Raw genomic sequence first — 27,097 nt, 5'->3', positions numbered from 1 at the left:
TGACCGCGTGCTGAAGGTTTTTCACCCCAGAAACGCCGCAGACGGATTTACCCGCCCCCTCCACCCCTCAGCCCCCGCGGCCGCTCCGATCCGTGAGGGGTCAATGAGCGCGCTGGACGCGGCTTAAATTGATGCTTTTCGTCATGTATCGTTTACTGGTAGGACCTGCCTTCACTGCGAGGCCTGTGCAGAGGCAGTTTCGTTGCTCAGGACTGCCTGACAGCCGTCGTATAATTCCCGAGCACACTTATTTTACATAATCCATGAGCAGTGATTTACCCACTCAAACGATTTCGTAATGAGTTCGGTATCTTTGTCATATTTTTTTTTCTACGTCAGCATGTTTTATTTGCAGAAAATACCAATTGCTTGTGTGATAAATCTGTCATAGCACAATTATGTGTTGCAGTTGCCTGTTTCTTTTTTTTTCCTTTAAATTCACTTTTGTTTCTAGCTATTGCTTCTGCATCTTTTTCCTGTTTATCTCTGATCCCATCCACTGTGTCACTTTAGAACTCTTTTCTTTCAGAACTGGGATCCAGCTCCATCATAGACCTCTCCCAGGTTTGTTCCTGTCACTTGTGGGGCTTCTTTGTCCGAAGTAGTGGTTGAGCATTGTATCTTTTTGTTCTTTGTTGTTGGCTGCCTCTTACAAATTTGAGTACATGCTTAAAATCTGGTTTCTCAGTAGCCTTTTTGACTGTCCTTGGTGTTCTCCTCACTTCTGTTTGCCTGTATTCCTTGTGAATCATCTGCTGTGATTCATTTAAAGAGTACTTACCTCTCTTCCTTCAGCTTTGTTGATCCTTTCCCTGGAATACACTCCCTCTCTCTCTCCTGGGTTTCCTATTGAATTAGATGTCCCAGAAATACAATCCCAGTCATCAGCTATCACACTATTCACAGTCCATAAGCTGATAGTTCACATCTGTTATCTTTTATGTGAGCTAAAAAAACGTGCCTCTGCATCATCGTGTGTAGGTTGCCTTGAATTCCTGTAGCTTGAGCACGAGTACAGTCAAAAGGAACTGCTTGATTTTTTTTTCCCCTTCCTTTCTCCATTGCTCTGTAATTAAGGAAGATGTTCCACTGTGTGCATCCTGCAGGTCTGTCAGTGTGACTTTGACTGGGTCTCTTGCAAGGTATCAGAGATTTTCTTTTTAAGACACACAGATTTCCTGCCAACAACGTTTGAATATTCCCTCTTAATTCGTGCCATTTCTGTCTCAAAACCTCGTTGTACATCTTGTCTGTGCCAATGGTGCTGTCTGAGGCTGCTCTTGGATGTGTTTCCAGCACATTTGTGTAGGTGCTTTTGCCCAGTGTGTTAATGCCAGGGAAGGTGGGGGTTAAGAAGGACAACAAGGTGGAGCAGCTCTCATATCACACATTAGATTCCTTCTTGAAGCCCAGTTTTCCTTTAAGGCACAATTGCTCTTGCAAATGGTGAACAGCTGATGTGTGGATGATATGACTTGTTAAATTAGTAACAGATGTCATCCCTGTTGGTTTTTCTGTCACTTTGTTATAAACTGTGTGTTTTCATAGCTTGTGTTCTTGAGGCTGGGGCTCCTTTGTCCTGTGTGCACACACAGAAATCAAAAGCTCATTATGAGCCAATTTCTTTCAGCACAGCTTTGCTTTAGCAGTGTTGTTCAAATCTTGGCCTGGTGCTCTTGCTTATCAATAAAAGTACGTATCTTTATATGTATAAGATCAGAAGCTAATTTATAATTCATTTCAGATGTGAAAAACTGTGTGAGAATTTTCTTGCTCACTGAGGTGTGTTGTTACTGCTGGGTGCAGCCACAGGTATAGACTTCACTTATTTCTTCAGGAAATCTGTTTGATGCTCTGATCCTCTTCATCTCATCCCTGGTGCTGAGTGTGAGGAAGCCCTGTGTCTGTCTGCTCTGTGTATTGCTGGCCCACAGGCCGTGGGGCCAGCAGTAGTGGCAAGGAGTTGGGTTCTGCTCCTCTTTCCTGCAGTGATAGCCAGGATTCTGCTTGGAGAATTGGTGGGAGAAGTTGCTCAACCCACTGAGCTTTTTGTGGGCAGACCTTGGCAGATTTCACACGGTGAATCCTAGTACAGAGGGGGAGTTGGGAGTCATCTGCCTCTTGCTTTTCAGTCTTCCAATGTCAAATAGCTGTTTTATCATCATGTTCCCTTTGGGAATTATAAAGTTAAATCTTGCAGGATAGTCACTGGATATCTGTTGTTTATGGTTCTATAGTTAGGAATATCATCAGCTTCCTGTGACTACTCTATTTTTTTTTTCCTTTTTATTTGCTCATTAAGAGAAGCTTCAATCCTGACCTGCTATGTTAATGTTGAGACTGTATTGCAAAGGATGTCTCTTAGCTGTGCTTTAATCAGTGTCAGTTTGGTAACATTTCAGTGATGGTAATTTATAAAGCTACTTTGTGTGGCTGAATTGTGACTGATCTCTGCACTGCTTTGCAAGAAGCTCACTTGACAGGTATGGATTTCCATGATATGTGGTGTTTGCATTATGAGCATATGTCCTTTGAACTGCATTTTTTAATTAGGATGCAATGTCACTGTGCTTGCATTCCCAGGGAATCTGACTTGTAAGTTCCTTTTTGTTGGTGCTGCTTTTGTGCTTTGATGACTAGAGGCAGCGAACAGCAGGCTGTCACCCCTTACAGAAAGTCTAAATATTTAATCTGAGTTTCTCTGTCACAACTAATGCCAGGTTTTGTCCTACCTCGTTACTTGTCTGCTGGAGCTTTCTGATTATCCTGGTTCACCTTTACAGTGGATTTTGCTGAAGGGGCAGGTTAGAGCAGACAAGCTTCTGAAACCTGCCCTGCTTTGGGAAATGCTTCTGACCAAAGCTTAGAGCTGAGTAGATGCCTGAAGTGCTATGTGTTCATTATTTGAATGTTGTCTTCAGTACTGACAGCTGGAGCAATCAGTTCTTTGTTCTACCTGATGAGCTGGTGGCCAGAAGAAATTCAGGATATTTTAATCATCTTTCTTAGTAAGACTCCAGAGCTTTGCAGCCCACAATATTCTCAACAAACATCGTGTGGCTGGCTGGAAATGTGTTGATACTGGTTGAGATTAGCTTTGCTTCTTTCCTCAAAGATTTACAAAGAGCCTTCTCCAGCCTCCCCTAACCTGCAGTACCTTGAAAACTGCAAGTCCTGCATCTCGCCAAAGTATGTGTCCACTTCTGTCCAGCATCTGATGTTGTCTAAATCTTGCTTAATCTGCTGTGCCTCTTTTGTGCATTGTATTTTGCCATGGCACAGAACCGAATATGCTTTGGATATCACTTAAAATAATCTGTTCAGCATCTATCACAGGATAGTGTAGGATACATCTTTTCATGAGCTCTTCAAGTAGTGGTGTAAACACATTAATTACTCTATTTTTCAGTGCCTAGAGTGGTTCTACCACATCGACTTTTAGCTTTTCAAACCCACTGGGTGTCTGTCTTTAAAATTCCCTTGTATTTCAGTAGCCTACAACTTTCATAAATTAGTGATGATTCTGGCTTCAAGTTGATGTTAGCAAATCTGAAGTGTTCTAGCTGTTTATGTTGAAAGCTTTGAAAATTAGAGTCTGCTTCCTGATTTCCTATAATTCCTTGTGAGGATTCTCTGGAGCATTAGCTTTCTGCAGAAGGGTATGAAATCATTCTTTACACCTGGAGAATTGCTTGTTAGCTAATTAGGATGGCAATCATTTGGCCCAACATGCCAGTGTTGTGTAATCTACTGAGGGTATTTGGATTTGATTCTGTATTTCCTGTGTTCCCAGTGCCTTTTCCCCTTTACCAACATTTCAGATGCAGTTCCTTGATTTCGTGGAAGGCATTGAATAATATTTGTGGTCATGCACTCTTGCAGTTGGTTTTTTTTTTTTTAGTTTTTGGGTTTCTTTACACCCAAGGTCAGAATGTGTCCTGAAAACATGCTTTGTTTATCCCCCCCACTGTGAATCCACGCCTTGAGAAAAAAAAAAAAAAAGAGAAAATTAAACCACAGTTGAAACATTCTTTTCTATTGCAGAAAAACAGTGGTTTTGCAGAATTGTTTAAAAATGAATCAAGATGACTAGTTAGTTACTGTACATAATGTATAAAGCATTTGCTAATTGAAAAAACCCCAAATATTTTCAATAGAGAAAAACATAAAAGAATTCAATTCCTTATTTATAGTCTTACAGGATTGTTAAAAATTTAAATAAAATCGATCAATACATTTGTTAATAATCCACACAGCAGCGCTGTCAGCAGTGGTCAGGGAGAAAAACTGGCTGTGTTGCAGCAGATTGTTTCTAAGAGAAATGTTAATTGTTGAGATTGTTGAAATGTTAATTGTGGAGTGGAGGATGGAGGGAAGACTGTCTCTTGTTCCTAGTGTGACATGCTTGGAGCTAAATAAGAGGTTTCACAAGCTGTAGCTTTGGACACTTGGATTGTTTACCTTCTTTTCTGAGCTGTGTGCCAGTGTGGTACTCCATCAGTGATGCTGCTGGGGTTCCTCGGGTGCTTTAAGCTGGGAAAAGGGAATGCTGTTGTTCATGAGGAGCAGTTCCATTTGTTTGTTTCTGTCCTTCTGTGTCATCTGTTGTTTGTAGTGGCTTCAGTGTAGCTGCACAGCAAAGGAGATTGAGGAACTGAGCAGACCTAAACCAGGCTTTTTCTTTGAAGTGTGCGTGGACCTGGACCCTCCTGCTGAATTTTCACTGTAAGAGAGATGGGGAGAAGATAGAAAGCGTGAGACAGTTTAAGGAAGTGACTTTACATTGGCCTTTCAGCTGCAGTTCTCATAAAAACAGCTGCTCTTTGCACACCTTCCCAGTACCAAAGCTAAATTCAAGTGTTGGTGTCTATTCAGTAAGAACTGGGTGCTGGATGCCCAAGGCACCTGCTCTGGTCTGTACCTGAGGGGGTGAAACGTCTTTTAGATGGTTTTAAAGGGAAGAGAGAGATTGTGGAGAGAAGGAAAAGCTGGTGAAGAGCCGTGTGGTGCTTCGGCAAACGGGAGTGGAAGCAGGACCGTGCCGTGGTCAGGAGCTGGGTGTGATTGCACAGGGGCAGCTGTGGCATCCTCTGGGACATTCCTGGTCTTGGCTCTTTGTCCCCCACGGTGTTGTTGCCACAGTAGCAGGACTCACTGTGCATCTTGCTCGAGTGACTCAATGGACAGAATTCACTTCAACTCGGGATAAAAGCTGTCTCTATCTTTGTGTTGCCTGTGTCCATCATCCTGCACCTAAGCTGGAATGACTGCTGCTGGGGTAACTCACAACTGGGTTTATAAACCAGCCTTCCTTCCCTTTGTCTCCTTAACAATGCTTTTTCTGTTCTGACAGAGGTTGTAGGTTTCTCCTTGTTAAGCTCCTGATAAATGTGTGTAGATCCTATAACCTCTGTGTAATATCCTCACACACACTGTGCTTTGCTAACCGGAATTTCTAGGTAATACACCATGAAATGCTTATCTGAGCTTTTTGCCTTTTTTTTTTTTTTTGCATGACAGAATTCCTGTANCCGGCCGCCCCCTACGCTCGGCGGGGAGGATTTATCACGTTTCTATCAGTGTGTTTTATTCTGTTCCTGTTTGCGGTGATTTGTGCTTTGTTAACGTTTCACTCGTCCGGTGTTTGTTTTGTTGTGTCGGTTGTTTTGTTGTGGTTTTTTTTTTTTCCCCTGTCGGTTTTTATCCACGCGGGAGTTTATTCTCCCACTTCTCTTCCCCCCCACCCCGCCCCCTCAGGGAGTGCCGCGCGCCGCTCCCTTGGCAACGGCGTCCCGCGGCTCTCGCGAGATCCGGGCGCCTCCGCCGGCGCCTCCTCCGCGGCAACGGGGGCGGCTCTCGCGAGAGGTGGCGGCGGGTGCGCCGGGCCTGGCGGGGCGGCGGGAGCGGACGCGGCTCGGCCGGTGAGTGAGCGAGGGAGGGAGGGAGGGGGTGGCTGAGGGGGCACAGCCGGGGCGTGTGGGACCCTTCGCCGCGGGGAACCCCTGCCGCAGAACCACAGAACCCGCAGGGTCGGAAGGCAGTCCCCCTGCCCGAACCCCCCGCCCGGGCAGGGCCGGCCGGAGCAGGTGGCACAGGAGCGCGTCCAGGTGGGTCCGGGATGTCTCCAGAGGGGGAGACCCCGCGACCTCCCCGGGCAGCCTCGCTGACCGCGTGCTGAAGGTTTTTCACCCCAGAAACGCCGCAGACGGATTTACCCGCCCCCTCCACCCCTCAGCCCCCGCGGCCGCTCCGATCCGTGAGGGGTCAATGAGCGCGCTGGACGCGGCTTAAATTGATGCTTTTCGTCATGTATCGTTTACTGGTAGGACCTGCCTTCACTGCGAGGCCTGTGCAGAGGCAGTTTCGTTGCTCAGGACTGCCTGACAGCCGTCGTATAATTCCCGAGCACACTTATTTTACATAATCCATGAGCAGTGATTTACCCACTCAAACGATTTCGTAATGAGTTCGGTATCTTTGTCATATTTTTTTTTCTACGTCAGCATGTTTTATTTGCAGAAAATACCAATTGCTTGTGTGATAAATCTGTCATAGCACAATTATGTGTTGCAGTTGCCTGTTTCTTTTTTTTTCCTTTAAATTCACTTTTGTTTCTAGCTATTGCTTCTGCATCTTTTTCCTGTTTATCTCTGATCCCATCCACTGTGTCACTTTAGAACTCTTTTCTTTCAGAACTGGGATCCAGCTCCATCATAGACCTCTCCCAGGTTTGTTCCTGTCACTTGTGGGGCTTCTTTGTCCGAAGTAGTGGTTGAGCATTGTATCTTTTTGTTCTTTGTTGTTGGCTGCCTCTTACAAATTTGAGTACATGCTTAAAATCTGGTTTCTCAGTAGCCTTTTTGACTGTCCTTGGTGTTCTCCTCACTTCTGTTTGCCTGTATTCCTTGTGAATCATCTGCTGTGATTCATTTAAAGAGTACTTACCTCTCTTCCTTCAGCTTTGTTGATCCTTTCCCTGGAATACACTCCCTCTCTCTCTCCTGGGTTTCCTATTGAATTAGATGTCCCAGAAATACAATCCCAGTCATCAGCTATCACACTATTCACAGTCCATAAGCTGATAGTTCACATCTGTTATCTTTTATGTGAGCTAAAAAAACGTGCCTCTGCATCATCGTGTGTAGGTTGCCTTGAATTCCTGTAGCTTGAGCACGAGTACAGTCAAAAGGAACTGCTTGATTTTTTTTTCCCCTTCCTTTCTCCATTGCTCTGTAATTAAGGAAGATGTTCCACTGTGTGCATCCTGCAGGTCTGTCAGTGTGACTTTGACTGGGTCTCTTGCAAGGTATCAGAGATTTTCTTTTTAAGACACACAGATTTCCTGCCAACAACGTTTGAATATTCCCTCTTAATTCGTGCCATTTCTGTCTCAAAACCTCGTTGTACATCTTGTCTGTGCCAATGGTGCTGTCTGAGGCTGCTCTTGGATGTGTTTCCAGCACATTTGTGTAGGTGCTTTTGCCCAGTGTGTTAATGCCAGGGAAGGTGGGGGTTAAGAAGGACAACAAGGTGGAGCAGCTCTCATATCACACATTAGATTCCTTCTTGAAGCCCAGTTTTCCTTTAAGGCACAATTGCTCTTGCAAATGGTGAACAGCTGATGTGTGGATGATATGACTTGTTAAATTAGTAACAGATGTCATCCCTGTTGGTTTTTCTGTCACTTTGTTATAAACTGTGTGTTTTCATAGCTTGTGTTCTTGAGGCTGGGGCTCCTTTGTCCTGTGTGCACACACAGAAATCAAAAGCTCATTATGAGCCAATTTCTTTCAGCACAGCTTTGCTTTAGCAGTGTTGTTCAAATCTTGGCCTGGTGCTCTTGCTTATCAATAAAAGTACGTATCTTTATATGTATAAGATCAGAAGCTAATTTATAATTCATTTCAGATGTGAAAAACTGTGTGAGAATTTTCTTGCTCACTGAGGTGTGTTGTTACTGCTGGGTGCAGCCACAGGTATAGACTTCACTTATTTCTTCAGGAAATCTGTTTGATGCTCTGATCCTCTTCATCTCATCCCTGGTGCTGAGTGTGAGGAAGCCCTGTGTCTGTCTGCTCTGTGTATTGCTGGCCCACAGGCCGTGGGGCCAGCAGTAGTGGCAAGGAGTTGGGTTCTGCTCCTCTTTCCTGCAGTGATAGCCAGGATTCTGCTTGGAGAATTGGTGGGAGAAGTTGCTCAACCCACTGAGCTTTTTGTGGGCAGACCTTGGCAGATTTCACACGGTGAATCCTAGTACAGAGGGGGAGTTGGGAGTCATCTGCCTCTTGCTTTTCAGTCTTCCAATGTCAAATAGCTGTTTTATCATCATGTTCCCTTTGGGAATTATAAAGTTAAATCTTGCAGGATAGTCACTGGATATCTGTTGTTTATGGTTCTATAGTTAGGAATATCATCAGCTTCCTGTGACTACTCTATTTTTTTTTTCCTTTTTATTTGCTCATTAAGAGAAGCTTCAATCCTGACCTGCTATGTTAATGTTGAGACTGTATTGCAAAGGATGTCTCTTAGCTGTGCTTTAATCAGTGTCAGTTTGGTAACATTTCAGTGATGGTAATTTATAAAGCTACTTTGTGTGGCTGAATTGTGACTGATCTCTGCACTGCTTTGCAAGAAGCTCACTTGACAGGTATGGATTTCCATGATATGTGGTGTTTGCATTATGAGCATATGTCCTTTGAACTGCATTTTTTAATTAGGATGCAATGTCACTGTGCTTGCATTCCCAGGGAATCTGACTTGTAAGTTCCTTTTTGTTGGTGCTGCTTTTGTGCTTTGATGACTAGAGGCAGCGAACAGCAGGCTGTCACCCCTTACAGAAAGTCTAAATATTTAATCTGAGTTTCTCTGTCACAACTAATGCCAGGTTTTGTCCTACCTCGTTACTTGTCTGCTGGAGCTTTCTGATTATCCTGGTTCACCTTTACAGTGGATTTTGCTGAAGGGGCAGGTTAGAGCAGACAAGCTTCTGAAACCTGCCCTGCTTTGGGAAATGCTTCTGACCAAAGCTTAGAGCTGAGTAGATGCCTGAAGTGCTATGTGTTCATTATTTGAATGTTGTCTTCAGTACTGACAGCTGGAGCAATCAGTTCTTTGTTCTACCTGATGAGCTGGTGGCCAGAAGAAATTCAGGATATTTTAATCATCTTTCTTAGTAAGACTCCAGAGCTTTGCAGCCCACAATATTCTCAACAAACATCGTGTGGCTGGCTGGAAATGTGTTGATACTGGTTGAGATTAGCTTTGCTTCTTTCCTCAAAGATTTACAAAGAGCCTTCTCCAGCCTCCCCTAACCTGCAGTACCTTGAAAACTGCAAGTCCTGCATCTCGCCAAAGTATGTGTCCACTTCTGTCCAGCATCTGATGTTGTCTAAATCTTGCTTAATCTGCTGTGCCTCTTTTGTGCATTGTATTTTGCCATGGCACAGAACCGAATATGCTTTGGATATCACTTAAAATAATCTGTTCAGCATCTATCACAGGATAGTGTAGGATACATCTTTTCATGAGCTCTTCAAGTAGTGGTGTAAACACATTAATTACTCTATTTTTCAGTGCCTAGAGTGGTTCTACCACATCGACTTTTAGCTTTTCAAACCCACTGGGTGTCTGTCTTTAAAATTCCCTTGTATTTCAGTAGCCTACAACTTTCATAAATTAGTGATGATTCTGGCTTCAAGTTGATGTTAGCAAATCTGAAGTGTTCTAGCTGTTTATGTTGAAAGCTTTGAAAATTAGAGTCTGCTTCCTGATTTCCTATAATTCCTTGTGAGGATTCTCTGGAGCATTAGCTTTCTGCAGAAGGGTATGAAATCATTCTTTACACCTGGAGAATTGCTTGTTAGCTAATTAGGATGGCAATCATTTGGCCCAACATGCCAGTGTTGTGTAATCTACTGAGGGTATTTGGATTTGATTCTGTATTTCCTGTGTTCCCAGTGCCTTTTCCCCTTTACCAACATTTCAGATGCAGTTCCTTGATTTCGTGGAAGGCATTGAATAATATTTGTGGTCATGCACTCTTGCAGTTGGTTTTTTTTTTTTTAGTTTTTGGGTTTCTTTACACCCAAGGTCAGAATGTGTCCTGAAAACATGCTTTGTTTATCCCCCCCACTGTGAATCCACGCCTTGAGAAAAAAAAAAAAAAAGAGAAAATTAAACCACAGTTGAAACATTCTTTTCTATTGCAGAAAAACAGTGGTTTTGCAGAATTGTTTAAAAATGAATCAAGATGACTAGTTAGTTACTGTACATAATGTATAAAGCATTTGCTAATTGAAAAAACCCCAAATATTTTCAATAGAGAAAAACATAAAAGAATTCAATTCCTTATTTATAGTCTTACAGGATTGTTAAAAATTTAAATAAAATCGATCAATACATTTGTTAATAATCCACACAGCAGCGCTGTCAGCAGTGGTCAGGGAGAAAAACTGGCTGTGTTGCAGCAGATTGTTTCTAAGAGAAATGTTAATTGTTGAGATTGTTGAAATGTTAATTGTGGAGTGGAGGATGGAGGGAAGACTGTCTCTTGTTCCTAGTGTGACATGCTTGGAGCTAAATAAGAGGTTTCACAAGCTGTAGCTTTGGACACTTGGATTGTTTACCTTCTTTTCTGAGCTGTGTGCCAGTGTGGTACTCCATCAGTGATGCTGCTGGGGTTCCTCGGGTGCTTTAAGCTGGGAAAAGGGAATGCTGTTGTTCATGAGGAGCAGTTCCATTTGTTTGTTTCTGTCCTTCTGTGTCATCTGTTGTTTGTAGTGGCTTCAGTGTAGCTGCACAGCAAAGGAGATTGAGGAACTGAGCAGACCTAAACCAGGCTTTTTCTTTGAAGTGTGCGTGGACCTGGACCCTCCTGCTGAATTTTCACTGTAAGAGAGATGGGGAGAAGATAGAAAGCGTGAGACAGTTTAAGGAAGTGACTTTACATTGGCCTTTCAGCTGCAGTTCTCATAAAAACAGCTGCTCTTTGCACACCTTCCCAGTACCAAAGCTAAATTCAAGTGTTGGTGTCTATTCAGTAAGAACTGGGTGCTGGATGCCCAAGGCACCTGCTCTGGTCTGTACCTGAGGGGGTGAAACGTCTTTTAGATGGTTTTAAAGGGAAGAGAGAGATTGTGGAGAGAAGGAAAAGCTGGTGAAGAGCCGTGTGGTGCTTCGGCAAACGGGAGTGGAAGCAGGACCGTGCCGTGGTCAGGAGCTGGGTGTGATTGCACAGGGGCAGCTGTGGCATCCTCTGGGACATTCCTGGTCTTGGCTCTTTGTCCCCCACGGTGTTGTTGCCACAGTAGCAGGACTCACTGTGCATCTTGCTCGAGTGACTCAATGGACAGAATTCACTTCAACTCGGGATAAAAGCTGTCTCTATCTTTGTGTTGCCTGTGTCCATCATCCTGCACCTAAGCTGGAATGACTGCTGCTGGGGTAACTCACAACTGGGTTTATAAACCAGCCTTCCTTCCCTTTGTCTCCTTAACAATGCTTTTTCTGTTCTGACAGAGGTTGTAGGTTTCTCCTTGTTAAGCTCCTGATAAATGTGTGTAGATCCTATAACCTCTGTGTAATATCCTCACACACACTGTGCTTTGCTAACCGGAATTTCTAGGTAATACACCATGAAATGCTTATCTGAGCTTTTTGCCTTTTTTTTTTTTTGCATGACAGAATTCCTGTAATTTTAAATAAAATGTTTTTTTCCTTTTCCTGACTCTATATGGACACCTGACTATGCCAGTCTTTCAATCAAAATGTGTTTAATTATAGAAACTGTAACAGGAGAAAGACCCAACCCTGTGGTGGAGATTGTATACTTTGTATAAAATCTGTTTTGTTGGTTAGACCTGAACATGAAGGAAAAACTCCTATGCAACCAACATTTTCAAGCTGCTTGTTCTCTACCATTCTGCTGTAACTAAAACTTTTGGGTCTAAATTTAGCTAGGAGAATCTAAATTTGACAGAAGAGTTATTCTATTTTCCATGACTAAAGGGGCAGTTTATTTGAGCAGCAACTTAGTTTTAAAAGAAGTCTCAATTTTTTCGGGACTCACTTCCAAACAGGATAAGTTTCACTGAATGTAACAGAAATATATTAAGGGGAGGTGAGACGGAGATACAATGTTTCTAAAATATTTACCTTAAAACTTTAAAGAAACATTAGCCTACCTTTCCATTACTTAGCAGGTTTATATGTCTGTAATTTGATTATTTTCCAGCTGCTGTACAATTGTCAGCTGCTCACTTGTGGCTACTTTTTCGTTTTTGTAACCAGGTCATTCTGAATTGTACAACTCTCTTGACACAACCGTCACTTATAGGTATGACTTGAACACCTGCCTTTTAAGATTGGCTGTCCTCATTGACAGCCACGAAGTGTTTTGATCCAAGAGTGGATTTTAGTGGGAGTTGAACAGTAATATCATATCCCAGTGAAGGAAGGGGAGCTTACTATGTCTATTTTTATTAAATTTTTAAATGCGACTTTTCCGCAGGAGTCAGTGGAACTGAACCACACTGAGCGTTTCCAGGGATTGCTGTAGATTCCACTTTGGGGTGAGGTCTCAGACATAACTGCTAATTGTGTTTTCCTCTTGGTCAGCCATTCAAATTGTGAAGCTGTTGGTCTCTTTTCTACAGTTGGGATCTTTCTTTGAATTAACTTTATATGTTTGGAACAAAATTACGATGTGTTTGCCTTGTGTTTTATAACCAGTGACTTTTCTGTTTGGACGCAGTGAAATTAATTGTTGCAAAAGTGAAGCTGCCTGCCAGCATTTATAGAACTATATTTCCTATAACAAAAAGATCTTTTTAGTGCAGGTATCAGCAAAATGTATAAAATGTTACTGTCATGCAATTTCGAAGTTGTGCTTCAGTATTTCCTGTTTTCTGTAATCCGCATTTAAAAAATCAAAGCCTAACAACACTTAATTCTGCATGTCTTACCTTTTTCTCCTGTGTGGCTTTACTTAAAGGTAAACACTGCTCTCTTAATGTAGGTTGTGAGTGCTGCATGTGTGCTTTTCAGAGCAGTAGTGTGAGGAAGCTGGCAGTGGAATGGCAGGACGGCCTCATCCTTATGACAGTAACTCCAGTGACCCAGAGAATTGGGATCGGAAATTGCATAATAGACCTCGTAAACTTTGTAAACATTCAAGGTAGGTGCTATGTACCATCTATTGCATCTCAAAAACTACAATGAAAGTCCATCCTAAAGGCTACTGTATCTGGTTGTGGCAAGTCCTGTCATAAATTTTGTAATTCTTAAAAGGACCGCTTCTTAATTCTTTTTAAAGACATTTTCTGACATAAGTGATTTGTCAGCTTCCTTAATCCGTGCTTAGATTTGTTTTGCCATTTGTTTGTCTTTTTTTTTTTTTTTAAAGCTAAATGCCTTGTGTGCATATCAAGACACCAGTTGAATGAGTGAATATGTGAATTTTTTTGGGGTGCTTGGTAGGAGTTACTTCCTGTTCACCACATTTTAGTTGCTGATACTCTGTTTAGTAGCTTAATATGTGCAATTTGTCCATGGTGAGAACTCATAATTGCTTGCATGCAAGTATCACTCTCTGTAGCACTTCCTTGGTAAAGCTGTGTGTCAGACCTTGCTTTTGCCTGCATCCCTCACAGTAAGAATGTTTTTTAAATGCTTCTGGATTTGACGAAATTATGAAGTTAATTAGTGTTTTTCCAGCATACATTTCAAAAAAGAACCAAGCAGAGCGATTAGTCACCTAGCAAATATATGTGAAGAAGCATATTCCTGGAAATATATTTAAGCATCCAAATAAGTGTATATCTTCCAAGTACTTTGCCCTTTTAGAAGGGCTAAATATAACTGAAACATCTCTGTTAGCGAGCTAAAATTGTTTGTGATTTAAGCTTTCCCACTTGCAGGATGATAGGAAAAGAGCTAAGGAGCATATTCAATAACAGCAACTTATTTCACATTTTTATTGCAGATAAACTGGATCCTAATGTTGCCCAAAATGTTCCATGGGCAATTAATGTTGTGGGTTATCTTCCTGTCATTAAATCTTGGATAATTGTGAGAAATCCAAGAGGACAGAGAAAAAAGAACGCACCAATAATTAAAAGGCTCACAGGGAGACCCACGTAATTAGAGGCCTGTGATGTGAATAATGGAGTGATTAACACAGAGCCAAGGAGGGTGGCTGGTGCTGCTGGTCAGTACAGGCTTGTGGAATGTAGCTTTGTACAGCTGATGTTTTTAATACGGTGTCTGGAGGTGGTTGATCCGTGCTCCTTATTTAGGATTTTAGGATCACGATGTTGCCCAGCGTCGGCAGTGACCAGTGTTGATGTGAGGGGGGCATTGTACGGGAGTGGGGGCCTGGGGGTGTGGCTGTGTGTGGGTGACTCACTGCTGAGCCCAGTTCATGGATCATTCCAGCCATCTCCATTCCCGTGCTGCCTCCCAGGATGATCTGGAACAAAACCCTAAACTGATACTGGTACAGATGACCCACGATGGGGAGTGTTAAGTAAGGAAAAGGACTCGTTAGCAGCCTGTGATCTGAGTGGTTTGATAAACTGTGCAAACAGCTGCGTGTTCTTCCTATGGCTCAGTGCAGTGTTTGACAGGCAGGAGCCAAGGGTGTGGGATTGTCACCTGTGTCAGCTCCCGCTCGTTGTCCCGTTGGAAAACCCAAAGATTGAACGGTGGCATCTTGATCAGTCGCTTGGGATCCTTGCAGGAATGGCATTGTGGGGATGAGCTGTAGGCAGTGGGCAAGTCTGTGATAAGTGGTGATAGCTGGAAGCTGGAGCTGGGTACATCCAGTCCAGAGAAACAGGGCATGTGTCTTATCATGTGTGGTCTAGTGTGGATTATCTATTTTGGGCAGATGTTTACATAAAAGGCTGTGCCGTTTTCTGAAAAGATTATTTTCGGATAGGAGCGAACTCAAGGAAGTCTGTGGCCTGTGCCTTTCAGAAAGGTTGATCATTTCATATGGTCTGATTGCAAGGTTCACACGTCAGAAGGTAGGAAACCTATGCCTTAAAAATAATGGCAGCTAAGTTGGACATACTTCTGGCAAAACACAATTTGTTTCCAATAAAATGCTGCATAGTGAGTGTTTTATGGAAGCTTTTAATGTGTATGGTAGGGAAATAGTATTCAAGCTAACATGTGATCATTTAAATCTTTTTTTCCCCAAATAAAGTGTACCCACTTTGAAATCTTTGAGAATGATAATCCAAATGATAGTTTGACATTGTAATAGAATAAAGGATAAATTAAGGATAAGTATTTTGTTACCTTACTCCTTTGAGATACTTGATTACTTCAGAGAATCCAATTATTGGAAAACAGTGTACTTTATTCAAAAGCCTCAACAAAATAATTGGATTTTGTGTGGCTGAATATCGGCATATTACTATTGATTCTGACTTAATTGACACTTTTTCTCCAAACAAGTGAAAGTCTGTGTGAAAAGTGCAGTGTCAGGGGAAGCATAAGCTGTAATAATATAACTTGGAAAGGCTTGAGTACTGCTGTCTTATTTGTCTTTCACTTTCAAAATGCACCTTGTTGTCATGAGTTAAAAAAGTACTTCTGGTCTGGAAAATGTGATGGTGAAATAAGAACTTTATAATAAACCTCAACAAGGGAGTAATATTTAAAGATGGATGCTGAGCTTGTCACTTGGTGCTTTGGAGAGTTTAATCCTCCAGCCTTAACCTTCTTAAAATAGCTTAGATAACTTTCTAGACTTAAAAAAAAAAAGGCATCATCCAGGGCTGTGAGCTGTCCTTGTGTGTCTAAGGCTTATGTGGAAGCAAGGAAAGCCACGGGAATCGTCTCCCTTCACTGTGCCGTCTGTTTGAGGGCAAGGACGTGGTAAAACTATCCAAAAGGGTGTGTGTATGGAACACTGACACAGGTTACCACTATATCCTGTTCTTTCCAGTTGGGTCAGTGTCCAATTTTTGAAACCTGCCAGGCTGAGCTGTTGTTTTCACTCCTTTTTCCCCACTTGTTCCGAGATGGGCAATGTAACGGAAAAGTCGGAAGGGAGAGATGAGGAAAAGAAGGACTAAAAATAAAGTGCAGATGATCCCTGGTATCTAAAGAGCCTGACAGGATGAATTCATGTGGTGCTAAAGATGACTAACTAATGATACAGTCTTGTTTGTCTGAGCTATTACAAAAAATTCTTTAAGTACCCAAATATAAGATGGAAGCAAATGTTGCAGAACCGTAAGTTGACTAAATGGTGATGAAGGTTCAATAAATGGCCTCTGAATTCATATTTTCTTTATTAGGTATTGCTGGTCTGTATTTTCTATTTAATTTTTCATTGGTTATTAGCTTCCCATGTGTCATTTCTCTGTAGTGCTGTAGTTTTTGTTTTTGTTGGAAGACTTTAATTCTCTTGTGCTAAGTGCTTTTTCTGGAGCTGTGGTAGAAAACCTTTGGCTTAAATTTGCCTCTTCCTTCAGATTTGTCCTGGATTTTATTTTCTAAATCTGCTTCTGTTGTAATCCCTTTTGATAGTTTCTTCTTTGTTCATTCTACTTAAATATTATTAGACCCAAAGTCTTGCCTGCACTACTGCATTTATGAACAAAATGTGGCTGCGCTGTGATTCTGTTGCAGTGACTCTTCAATCTTCGAAAATACCCAATTTCTTTTAAAGTATTTTCCATGGATGAGAAGTTATTGTGCATATGCTAAATGCTGAGATTTTTTCCCCCAATATAATATTATTTTTGCATGCTGGGAAGGTGCATTCATGGGTTGTGAATGGAAATGGCACTTGTCTCAGCATTTTGTAAGCATGGGAAGCATCCCCAGAAGGGTCCTTTTCTTGACTCTGGAGTGATATCAGACTGTATAATCTGTTTTCCACTGTAGGACAGGTTTTATTACTCTTCATGTAAGCTGGATTTCTGCAGTTGAACATTTTCCAGCATGGGGCAGGCCCACAGAATGTATGACATGAAAATAATTAGCCCTGCTTTTGCCATGGGCTCGGGTCATCCTCTGAGTTACTGTGCAGCATCTGCTGAAAGTTCACTGCAAACATGCCTTAATTGCAACCTGGGACTGGCAGATCACGATCTCCCCATCTGGGATCCAGAGGCACCAGGCTGGAAAGCCCTCAGAAGGAACTGAGACGGGCTGGGAAGAGCTGCTCTTGGAATCTAATAAAATGGGCTGTGCTCAGGGATAACTTTCAAAACCCCCAGTCTATTGATGTTTTGTAAGGTACCTAAGATATAGTGAAGGGGCCCCTGGTGGTCTAGTGGTTAGGGTGCAGGACTCTCACCGCTGTGACCCGGGTTCGATTCCCAGCCCCCCGGGCAGATGGAGCTCGTCAGCCCTGTAAGGCAATCCATCTAAGAGAAGGTCACTCTAAACAAACCTACGTCCTGGGGACCTCACTGCCACTGTCCAAGTTTGCTCGGCCCCGGCAGATGAACCTCAGGATTAAAGGGTGGGCTCAGTTCAGCGCACGCTGGGTCTCACCTAAAAAATCCACTGCGCAGGCTCGAAGGGTTAATGACCTTTCCCAAATCTTCGCTCGCGAAGACTGGCCATTATTATTATTATTATTATTATTATAAGATATAGTGAGTGATCTTAAACGGTTGTGGGGGTGGGTTTTTTCTTCTTTCCTGACATCCTTCACTTCTGAAGTGACAGCTCATGCACATTGCTGAGAAGGAAAACTTGGTGGCTTTCAGTGCAAAAGCACACACTAAATCCTCCTGAACCTCCAGCACACAAACGGCCTTTTCCAAATAATGTCAGGTGTTAGTTGTGGTGAACTTTGGCATCATGCAAAACTTGATCAGACCCTGATGTTTAATTGGGGCACAGAGCACTTCAGAGGTGAAGCAATTATGCTTGGAACTAGAATTTTTTTACAGACAACTCTTCAATGGTTGTACCTTTCATCTCTGAGAGTAGAAACTATAATGGCTACGTGCAGTGTTTGGACCCAGTTCTTTTGAATTTGAACTTCTGAACCTGGTTTTTAATAAATGGAGGTACTTTCCAGTTCCAAGGAGGATAAAATGCTTCTGAGTTTCTTAAAGTTTGATTTGTACCTAACATCCGTTTTGGAAATGGAGCAGGAATTGGTACATAAGTAAAAATAACCAGGATTCGTTTATGAAGGTCCTGTGTTTGGGTAGCTTGGCAAAAGTCATAAGGCGTGAACATGTTCCCTCTTAAAGGTTAAGTCCTTGCTGCTTTAAGAAATCCCTTTGGCGACTGAACACCCCAGTCATGGGATTCTTTGTGTTGTTTCCTTCCTGAAATGGAAGTGGATTGCTAAGAACTATATTACTCATGGTTGAGAGAACCACTGAAGACCAAAATTATGTGAATATTAAAGAATTTTGAGGGAGGAAAGTGTTGACAGAGTTTCTGTGTTGAGCTGAGGGAAGATCCTGTAGCACTCCCCAAATTAAGCAGTGAGAATTCTTTCTCAGGGCTTCCTTACTGGAGAGACCCCATATAGAGAACCAGTGCTGAAAGAACCTGCATGCACTTGCACTTTTTCTTGCTGCTGAGGGACTGTTCTATTAGAGGCAAAAAACTGCCTGGGAGAGGTTTTTCCAGTGTGCTTTCCATGTAGCTTATTATAGCCGTGTCTTCCGTGGCTTATTTTGAAGGGAAGAAAAAGCTTACGAGGCTGATGGTAATTCTTTCCCTGGGGATGGTGGTTGTGTGAACCCTCACAAGACCCTAAAAACAGAGGAAAATTCACTGGCTCAGGTCCCTGAAGTTGTATGAGCAGGAATTTGCCTTCCATGTCCAAAGAGCTGACTCTTCAGTCTACAATGCCAGTGTTCTCCTGCCTTTCTAATCACAAGTCTCTTGTTTGCCTTACTGACTTCCCTCTTTGTAACAGCAGTCATTTGCTGAACAATCCCCCTTTTTTCTTCAGCTTTCATCTTATTTTAACTATGACATCTTGATTTTTACTTATTGAAAGAATTACTTTTAAACTATTCCTCCAGTGCATTGTGGCTCCTGAAAGGAGCCTACAGACATTCTAAGAAGAATCATTTAAATAAAGCCGTTGCATAGTGCTTACTTATCCTCCCCCAATGAAATAACCTTTGAAAAATTTTGCCCTGACTCGTGTATTAATTTTTTCTTTGTTGCTTTTTGTGCTCGACTTGTCAAGAATTTGATGATCTGTTGATGTGAAGATGCACATCAGGGATTGGTGAACTGATTCTGATCAGTAAACATACTGATTAGTGTAATTGCATACTAATAGTGTTTAGGTTGTCACGAAGAGTAGTACATTTTTCCTGTCTTAAGACTTGCTGGGAAAGGGATGCGGGTGGTTAAAAAATGGAGGTTGTGCAGCCTTGTTTTCCAAAGGTTATCGCTGTACCTGCTCGTGAACTCAGCGAAAGGTGAATTCATTTTAAATATTAATCCAGCCAGACTTTACAGGGACAAATCAAGCGTCCCCTGGAACTCGCAGGGGTTTGTCTGTCTGGAGCGATCAGGAACGCAACTGGAGATGTGGCAGGGGAAAGTTAGCGATAACCCTTCGAGCCGCGGTGGTTGCTGCCGGAGCCCGGCGAGCCGGCAGGACCAGAAATAGCTCCGCAGATGGTCCCTGGCGCGGTACCCGAGCAGCTCCCGCCGCTCCCGCTCTTCCCACCCTGCCTGTCAGCGCCGGTGCCCAATGGCTGCGGACGGATGGGGATGGCGAGCCGGGATTCGGCTCGCAGGAGGCGGCGGGGTCAGACGTCAGCCGTGCACTACGCATGGCTGAGTCAGGGACTGCGAGAGACTGAATCGAATTAATATCCACGGGGCTTGGCAGCTCCGAGCACTTAATGGACTGCACAGACACAGTTTCTTATCCGGGAGGGGAAGGATGATGGAGGAGAAAGTGAGGCTCGCTGATGGTGCAGGGGACTACTGAAGAAACGATGGAGATGCCAAATATGCTGAACTTAACAAGTAATGCCAAAGGATGCTGATCTGGCTTTCAAAGCTGCCTTATTGGAAGGAACAGAATTCCTTTGTGCTCTGATCCCGAAATTATTTCCATGCTTTTGTGTTTCTTCCCTGATAGACACAAGAGGAAGGTGCGTATCTGTTAAGAGGAATGAGCTGTGGGCATTATTCAGGAGAAGAATGAGGAAAAGGAAGAGTGCTGTCCTTTGTGTGCACAGGTCAATTGAAATGTCGTCTGCTGACAAAGAACAGACTTCAGGGGGAGGAAGAGGGGCATAAGCCTTGTCGTTGTGTAAGTCCTGGCAGGATGAGCAGAACAGATTCCTCCCAAAGCCTTAGAGCGTGGTATCTGTAACTTATTGTGTAGATAAAGCTCTACATCCTGATTCTACAAGTGTCGATTATGTGAATCATTCTAGGAAAGGATTGGATATGAGTTTATATTTTAAGAAGAGTTAATCTAAGTTTTAGAAGATAGACAGGGGTGAAAAGGATGAAAACCTTGGTTAATTATTGCACTGCTGTGTCCATTTATTTAAGGTTTCAGGGTGGTTTTTGGGGAAATAGGGATGTTGGTTTAGCACCATAATTTTGTGTGGACAAGAACTGGTTTTATAAAACATCTATGTTTATTTGGTGGTATTCAGTAGGATGCACATGGAGTTTTTGTATTGAAATACATGCTAATTGTTTTGGCAGTAGAATTAATTCAGTTTAATGACTTCTTTTAATAATTAGTAATATATTCAGAGCAATATGTTGTTATGCATAAAGACAAACTGAAGCTCTCCTTCCACAGATGACTCCAAAGCATCATTAAATTGAAGAGCATTTACATTTTTTAAAAACAGCTCTTTCCTTACTACAAAAATAGGAAGCATTACCAGTATGACAAGTGTGCCATTTTGATGGTACTTTTTCTTTTCCTCCTTCACATCATATTAAATAGATTTGCTTAAATAAAACCTTGAGCTTATTTGGTTTTCTTCATAAGGCAGCTGCTTTTATAGAAAATGTCTCATCCTTTACAAAGGCAGAGCTTCCTTCAGCCCTGACTGAGGGGGAAAATGAATTCAATCACCGACTTGAAGTTCTTGAATGGGTGCAGTGCTCATGTTCCAGTGTTTCTTTGGAGCCAGGAAAAACTGTGTATTGAATTTGTGGAGATCTGCCTGAATATACAAATATTCATGGGGTTTTCTGGTTGTTTTAGTTTGGGTTTGGGTTGTGTTTTGCTTTGTTTTCCCCTGTAGGGAAGTAATTGATAAAACAATGCTCCTCCATTTATAAACTTTTGGGTACAAGGTGGTCTTACATATACGGTGCTTTTTCCAACTTTAATGAATGAGGCTGTGGGTTTAAAATGTTGGTTTGGTGTTTTTTGGGTTTTTTTTACTCTCTTATGCTTTAAAATTAAATTAAAATATGTCATTAAGCACGCAGGAGAAAATCTTGCTTACAGGCTGGTGCTGCCCATGGCTCACCCAGCACAGTGTGCAGCTGGTGGTCAATTAATTGAGAGTTGATTTTGCAGCTACTTCTCTTCCTGGTGAGCTGGAGATCTGAAGCTGTAATGACTCTTTTGGAGACTTGAAGTGTAGTGCACAGTGCAGGGAGGGCACCACCGGGTGCTGTGGGATGAAATTCCAGGTTAACACAGTGTAGCACCGGGTGCCGCACGAGACCCGCGGCTTCCCGGCACTTCTAGTTCTCAGTGGTTCACTGCTGTTTGGGAAGTCCTGGTGCTGTGTCTGGTCTTGTATAAAGCTTCTGTCAACCACAGGGCTTCCTAACTGTTTGCCTGTTCTTTCAAACGGGGCAGCTCTGCTTTTGTCAGTCCCGTTTCCATTGGTGTAGGTGGGTAGGAGCTGCATCAACACAACTGTGGAACTCCCCAGGGAATGTCAGTTTGTCTTGCCCGCATCTCTGGGGACCAGGTTTGTAGTTAGTCCCTCACACTGCTGGTGTGGAGAGAAGGGTTTTTGCATTTCCCTGCAGAAACATCCTCCTGGCCCCGGGGGCTTTGTTAGGAGAGAAAAATATGTTATTAACAAGTCCTTCTATCAGAAAAATCAAGGTAATTTGGTAGTTCTGTTGTCTTCATTTTTTTGAACACTCGCAACTTATTCTAAAGCTTCTTCGCAGGAAAATAGAAGTCCCGGGTGGTCTTTCATATGTACTGGCTCTTTTTTCAGACCAGCTGACAGAATAGCTCAATGACACTATTCCTAGTCAGATACTGCAGGGTAAAGCCAGTGCCTGTCTCTTCTGACATGCTAAGCTCCACCTCTTTATTTTCTCTTTGTTCAGGTTTAAACTCATGTTAGTTGCCTTGTTTATTGTAGAGATAAATTGTATTTCAGTGGTAGTATTTGTCTGAGTGCTCATGCTGGTGAACAAATGGAATTCCGGGTTTTGTCAGGTATATATCCAACAGATCAAAGAAATGTTTTTTGTGTACTGTGACTCAACAGTGAGGAGACTTAAGATTGACATTCTAGATGTCACTGTTACTAAGATGAATGAAGATCCATGATTCAGATGGTGCTGTCTCAAGCCAAACTGCTTGAATTCTCAGAAATCTTGCCATTTTGGCTTGCATCTTATGACTAATAGCTGATGTGCCAGCCTCACAATTAGCATTAATCTATGCTTTAAAGGGAGGACAGTACAACATAGAAGCATGCAAATGAGTGGTGTGGCCAGCTGCAATTTGAACAGCTCTTTGAAATTATTTACTAATCTGTCTGTCTCAGAACCCATTGATTTAGTATTTGAGGATGGTGTCCCTCTCCAGCTGGCAGCCTCTGCCTCGTCTGTAGTGTTGTGCTGAATTGATGGCTCATGTGTTTGCACTCCAGAGGGATGGCTGTGGCTGGCAGCAGGAGGTCCATGGATGATCTGTGCGTGCTGCCTGTCTCCTCCCAGGCTTGCTGGCTGCTCCCACCAGGGCAGGAGGAGCCCCAATTCCCATCCTGGGATGGTACAGCCGTGTGTGGTCCTTCCTGGAGGAAGTTTGGTGCCAGCTGAGTCAGTGTGACTTCCTGCAGCACCTGTTTTCCTCAGCTCCTGTAAAGAGATCATTAACTTGGGTTCACCCTGTTTCACTGGGAACTATGAATCACTGCTAAGAGGGTAATGTGGCTTTAGATGGCTTTCTGGATTAAGAATCATATTTTAATTGCCTTCTCTGCTAAAGAGTAATTCATGTCTGCTCTACGAAAAGGCGTGATAAGCCTCTGTACTCTTACAGTGCTTCAGTTCCATTTTCTGGTGTGCCTCCCTTATTTAAAGCACACAGAGCTCTTTAGCTGCTGAGAGATCATGAGTCATGCATTTTGATACTATAAAACGTGGCACCTGTGAAACTCTGGTGTCTCACAGCGTGGTTAGAAAAGTTATCAGGTCTGGGATCAAAGCACTGCTTGAACAGAGGCCTGAGCACACAAGGCTTCGTAGGGATTTGTGGAGATGTTTTGTCACCAGACTGCTGTTTGAGTACCCCACACACATACACACTCCTCTGTGGGGTAGGTGGTTATACCATGATGTGCAAATATAAATGCACAGGTGAGATAGTTCTTTAAAAAAAAAAAAGACCATTTCTTGGTAAGGTTAGCTGTAGTAATAATGAACATCATTCTGTACAAACTGGGGTCAGACTTGGGTTTCAAGTTAGATTTTACTTATGGACTGTAAATCCACTTTTCTGATAATTCCTGGGCATATTTTGTGCCTGTTAAAGTGGTTGTGTTTTGTATGCATGTAAATATGTATCGAAGGAAAGGTGCAAAGGTTTTCATAAGTTGCTGATGTTTTTGAAAGGGAAGTTTGCAGATCTCGCTCTTGCAGACTTGTGCACATTTCACTTTCGGGATACAGAATTTACCTCTCTCTAATAGAGAAGTAGAACAGCTAAGAAGACATGTTAGCCACAAATGTTGTATATCTTAATACCTTCAGAATTGCACTGGAAGTCCTGAGGAAAAGTCTATTTCCTTTTAACGAAAGTGGTCGGATCATCTTTATTCTTGGACTGTAAATCTGAGCGCTTGCAGTTCTGCTACCTTATTCAATAGACCTTTGGCTGACTTCACATCCTGAAGATGCATCTCTTACTGCAGCATATTTTGAGCTTGGCAGGAAAGAGGATTGCAGTAGATTCCCTCTGCACCAAACTTGTGCCTTGTCTGACACGAGAAGCTTGTGTTCCTTAGGGAGAGGTTTATTGCTTATTCTTTGCATTGTGCTAAACACTCATCTATCACAGCCTTTTTGTTCTGAGTTAAGCTCCTCTTTTTACCAGTCACCAAAACATCTCATGCAGACGTTCACTTTTTTGAATAGCCTTCATTTTTTTTTTGTCATTACTTCTAAGCTATTTATAAAGAGGACATTCTGCTCAAGCTGCTTGTACAGTTCATGCTTTTAAAATTCGTTGTGCTTTTCTTAGCTTGGTCATCACTCTTGCCTCTTTGTGTTCTTGAATCCTACAGCATTCCTTGCACTCACATTTAAGGTCTCTTGGTAAGAGCTGTGGGATTTGCAGGCTGCAGGCAAGTGGGGCGTTGATATTCCTCTGGGAAATGAGGACTCTTCTTTGTGTGTCAGCCCTTGTGGCTGGGCAGACATCTGTCTGGGTTATCCAGTACCTGAGGCTTTGGGGAATTTCTTCAGTTTAACCCATAAATAAGGACTCTTGTCACACCCACTCTTGGAAGATAAATAGCAAAAGAACTGCTTTAGGAATTCCAGTGGGGTGCAAGGATACAGATAGGTCTGTGCTGCCCAGACAAAATTTCCTCTTTTAAAGAGTACAAATAAAAGATGTAAGTATTTTTGGTAAAATTCAACAGTAGCTGTTGGAAGATGATATTTAATTTTTAGATAGTTTCTGAGAGTTCTGGATCCTGAACCTGACTAGTTTTGCTGGCTGGTTTAATGGCTGCAGAATGTAATCAATATCTTAAATTAAGTAATGTAACATAACTTAATCACAGTCTAAAAAAAAATCTTAAACTATTATATTAAAATCTGCTGGTTTAGAACAAATGTCCTGCTTGTTGCTGACAGTCTGGTAGGTCATGGCTTTAATAGTGTAGTTCATATGTTTGCTGCCTGAGTTGTGGTGGATTATAATTGTCCCTTCTAAGAATAACTGAAAATATAGAAAAGAATGTGCATAAATAAACTCCTGGCTGGTGTGTCTGGATTTATCAACTAGCTTAAGGCTGGCTACCTTTGGAAAGGGCAAGTAGCAGAAAGTGTGAAGCCAGTGCTAAAAGCCTGTGGTCTGAGAAGTTTTCCAGGGTAGGTTTCAGTGGAAGAAATGACCCCTAGCTTTTCATTTCATGGTTTGATTAGAGCATTTTAATTTAACAGCAAAAATAAAAATGAAGTGCTCGGTTGTATTTGATTTACCTGTTCTGGAAGGGATTTGTGTGAACAGGTTCACAGCTGATCAGGTGGTGTCTCTGTAGATCACACAGCAGCAAACAGGTAATTCTTGCTGCCTGCTTCATGTTCCAAATCACTGTTCGTGTTTGCAAATATAAAGATGAATACAACATAAAAAGCGAGGGGGATAATCTTAATCTTGGAAATATGCACATGGCATGTGATTGCCTGGAAAATTGAAATGTACAATGTTTCTGAAATGATGAAATACTGAACATTTCTCTTATTTCTGTTGTCAGCACCTCATCTCGTGTTGCTAAAGGAATCGAGTACACAAAAATGAGCCTCCATGGTGCCAGTGGTGGACACGAGAGATCAAGGGACAGACGCAGATCAAGTGACAGATCTCGTGACTCATCCCACGAAAGAGCAGAATCTCAGCTCACTCCATGCATCAGGAATGTTACTTCACCAACAAGACAGTATCATTCTGGTGTGTTCAGACCTATACCATCTCAGGGTGGAAATTGTCTAAACTCGGTTACAATTTTGTTAAAAGAATACAGTAAAAAGTGTTATTTGTTGATGACACAAAATACAGATTTCTTACATGTGCCCTGGGATGGGAATACCCTTTTATGGTAGGTTGTAACTTTTTTTTTTCAGTCTGCAGTGCTCAGTCCTACACAATGCTTTTATTTAGTCCAAGTTACAAGAACAGTCTAATTTTTCTAAGAAGATAATTGACTAAACACTTCCCCTTTACTGTGTAGGGTCTAGGTATTTAGAAATAGAGGAAACAGGGGGTTTTTTTGAGTGACAAAATATGGTTTGTTTTCTTTGAACTACAGCACTGAGGACCAGCTGTGATGCATAGCTTCTGTATTGTGTCGAGTTGCTTTTTCAGTACTAGAATGTTAAATTTTCCTTGTAAAGACTTCGGGGAGGTGAGGTGGGTTTGATGTCGAAGTGACACAAACTCCAGGATCTCATATGTGGACAGTTACTTCTGAAGGTTTCTTTAACCAGAATAAATTTAACCGAAATAGTTTGTAATTAAGTTATCAAGTTGACGTGTTTTATGCCTGGAAAGACATAAACTGCACAGAGCTCTTGTGGAAGTCTGTAATTTAATTTCCTGTTCTTTCTCCCTCGCCTCGTCCCCGCCGCAGACCGAGAGAAGGATCACAGCTCATCCCGCCCCAGCAGCCCCCGCCCCCAGAAGACGTCCCCGAACGGTTCCATCGTCAGCATGGGGACCAGCAGCAGGAACAGCAGCCAGTCCAGCTCAGATGGGAGCTGCAAGGCTGGGGGGGAGATGGTGTTCGTGTATGAAAACGGAAAAGAGGGAGCTCGGAATGTGAGAACTTCGGAGCGAGTAACGCTCATAGTGGATAACACCAGATTTGTCGTAGATCCTTCCATCTTCACTGCACAACCTAATACAATGTTGGGCAGGTTTGTAACTTCTTGGGGTGTTTTTTTATGCCTTAACCTCCAACTGTTTAGAGAGCCATTAATGCTTTTAGATATTTAAACTGCTTAAATAGCTGTTGAACTCATAGTGCTACAGCTGATCTCACAAATGTTTAATATTACCAATTTGCAATGTCTTTAAGTAAAAATCAGATGCAAGTTCTCCTCTGTTTTTGCCAGAGAGGCCAAGAGAGGTCTATTACCTAGAGAGGAAAGAGTTGATGAGTAAATTAACATTTCA

The 27,097-nt window shown here is 42.4% G+C and overlaps 1 protein-coding gene across 7 annotated transcripts in view; it reads left to right on the top strand.

The window, feature by feature from the left end:
• Positions 1 to 5,818: 5,818 nt before the first annotated feature.
• Positions 5,819 to 27,097, top strand: part of BTBD10 (BTB domain containing 10) — a 28,582-nt gene continuing 7,303 nt past the window's right edge. Inside the window, exons 1-4 of one of the 7 annotated variants that reach the window (XM_017824994.1) lie at positions 5,819 to 5,921; positions 13,016 to 13,174; positions 25,680 to 25,873; positions 26,553 to 26,838. In XM_017824994.1, coding sequence (XP_017680483.1) covers positions 13,074 to 13,174; positions 25,680 to 25,873; positions 26,553 to 26,838 — 581 coding nt within the window. In that variant the 5' untranslated portion in view covers positions 5,819 to 5,921; positions 13,016 to 13,073. Of the gene's footprint in view, positions 5,922 to 6,710; positions 6,729 to 13,015; positions 13,175 to 19,796; positions 20,115 to 25,679; positions 25,874 to 26,552; positions 26,839 to 27,097 lie in introns of those variants that run through there. The other 6 variants (XM_017824996.1, XM_017824997.1, XM_017824995.1 and 3 more) reach the window with 6 other exon arrangements.

This window comes from Lepidothrix coronata, unplaced genomic scaffold, assembly GCF_001604755.1.
Source record: "Lepidothrix coronata isolate B3197 unplaced genomic scaffold, Lepidothrix_coronata-1.0 Scaffold115, whole genome shotgun sequence".
Lineage (NCBI taxonomy): Eukaryota > Metazoa > Chordata > Aves > Passeriformes > Pipridae > Lepidothrix > Lepidothrix coronata.
This window is presented reverse-complemented; position numbering and strand designations above follow the sequence as displayed.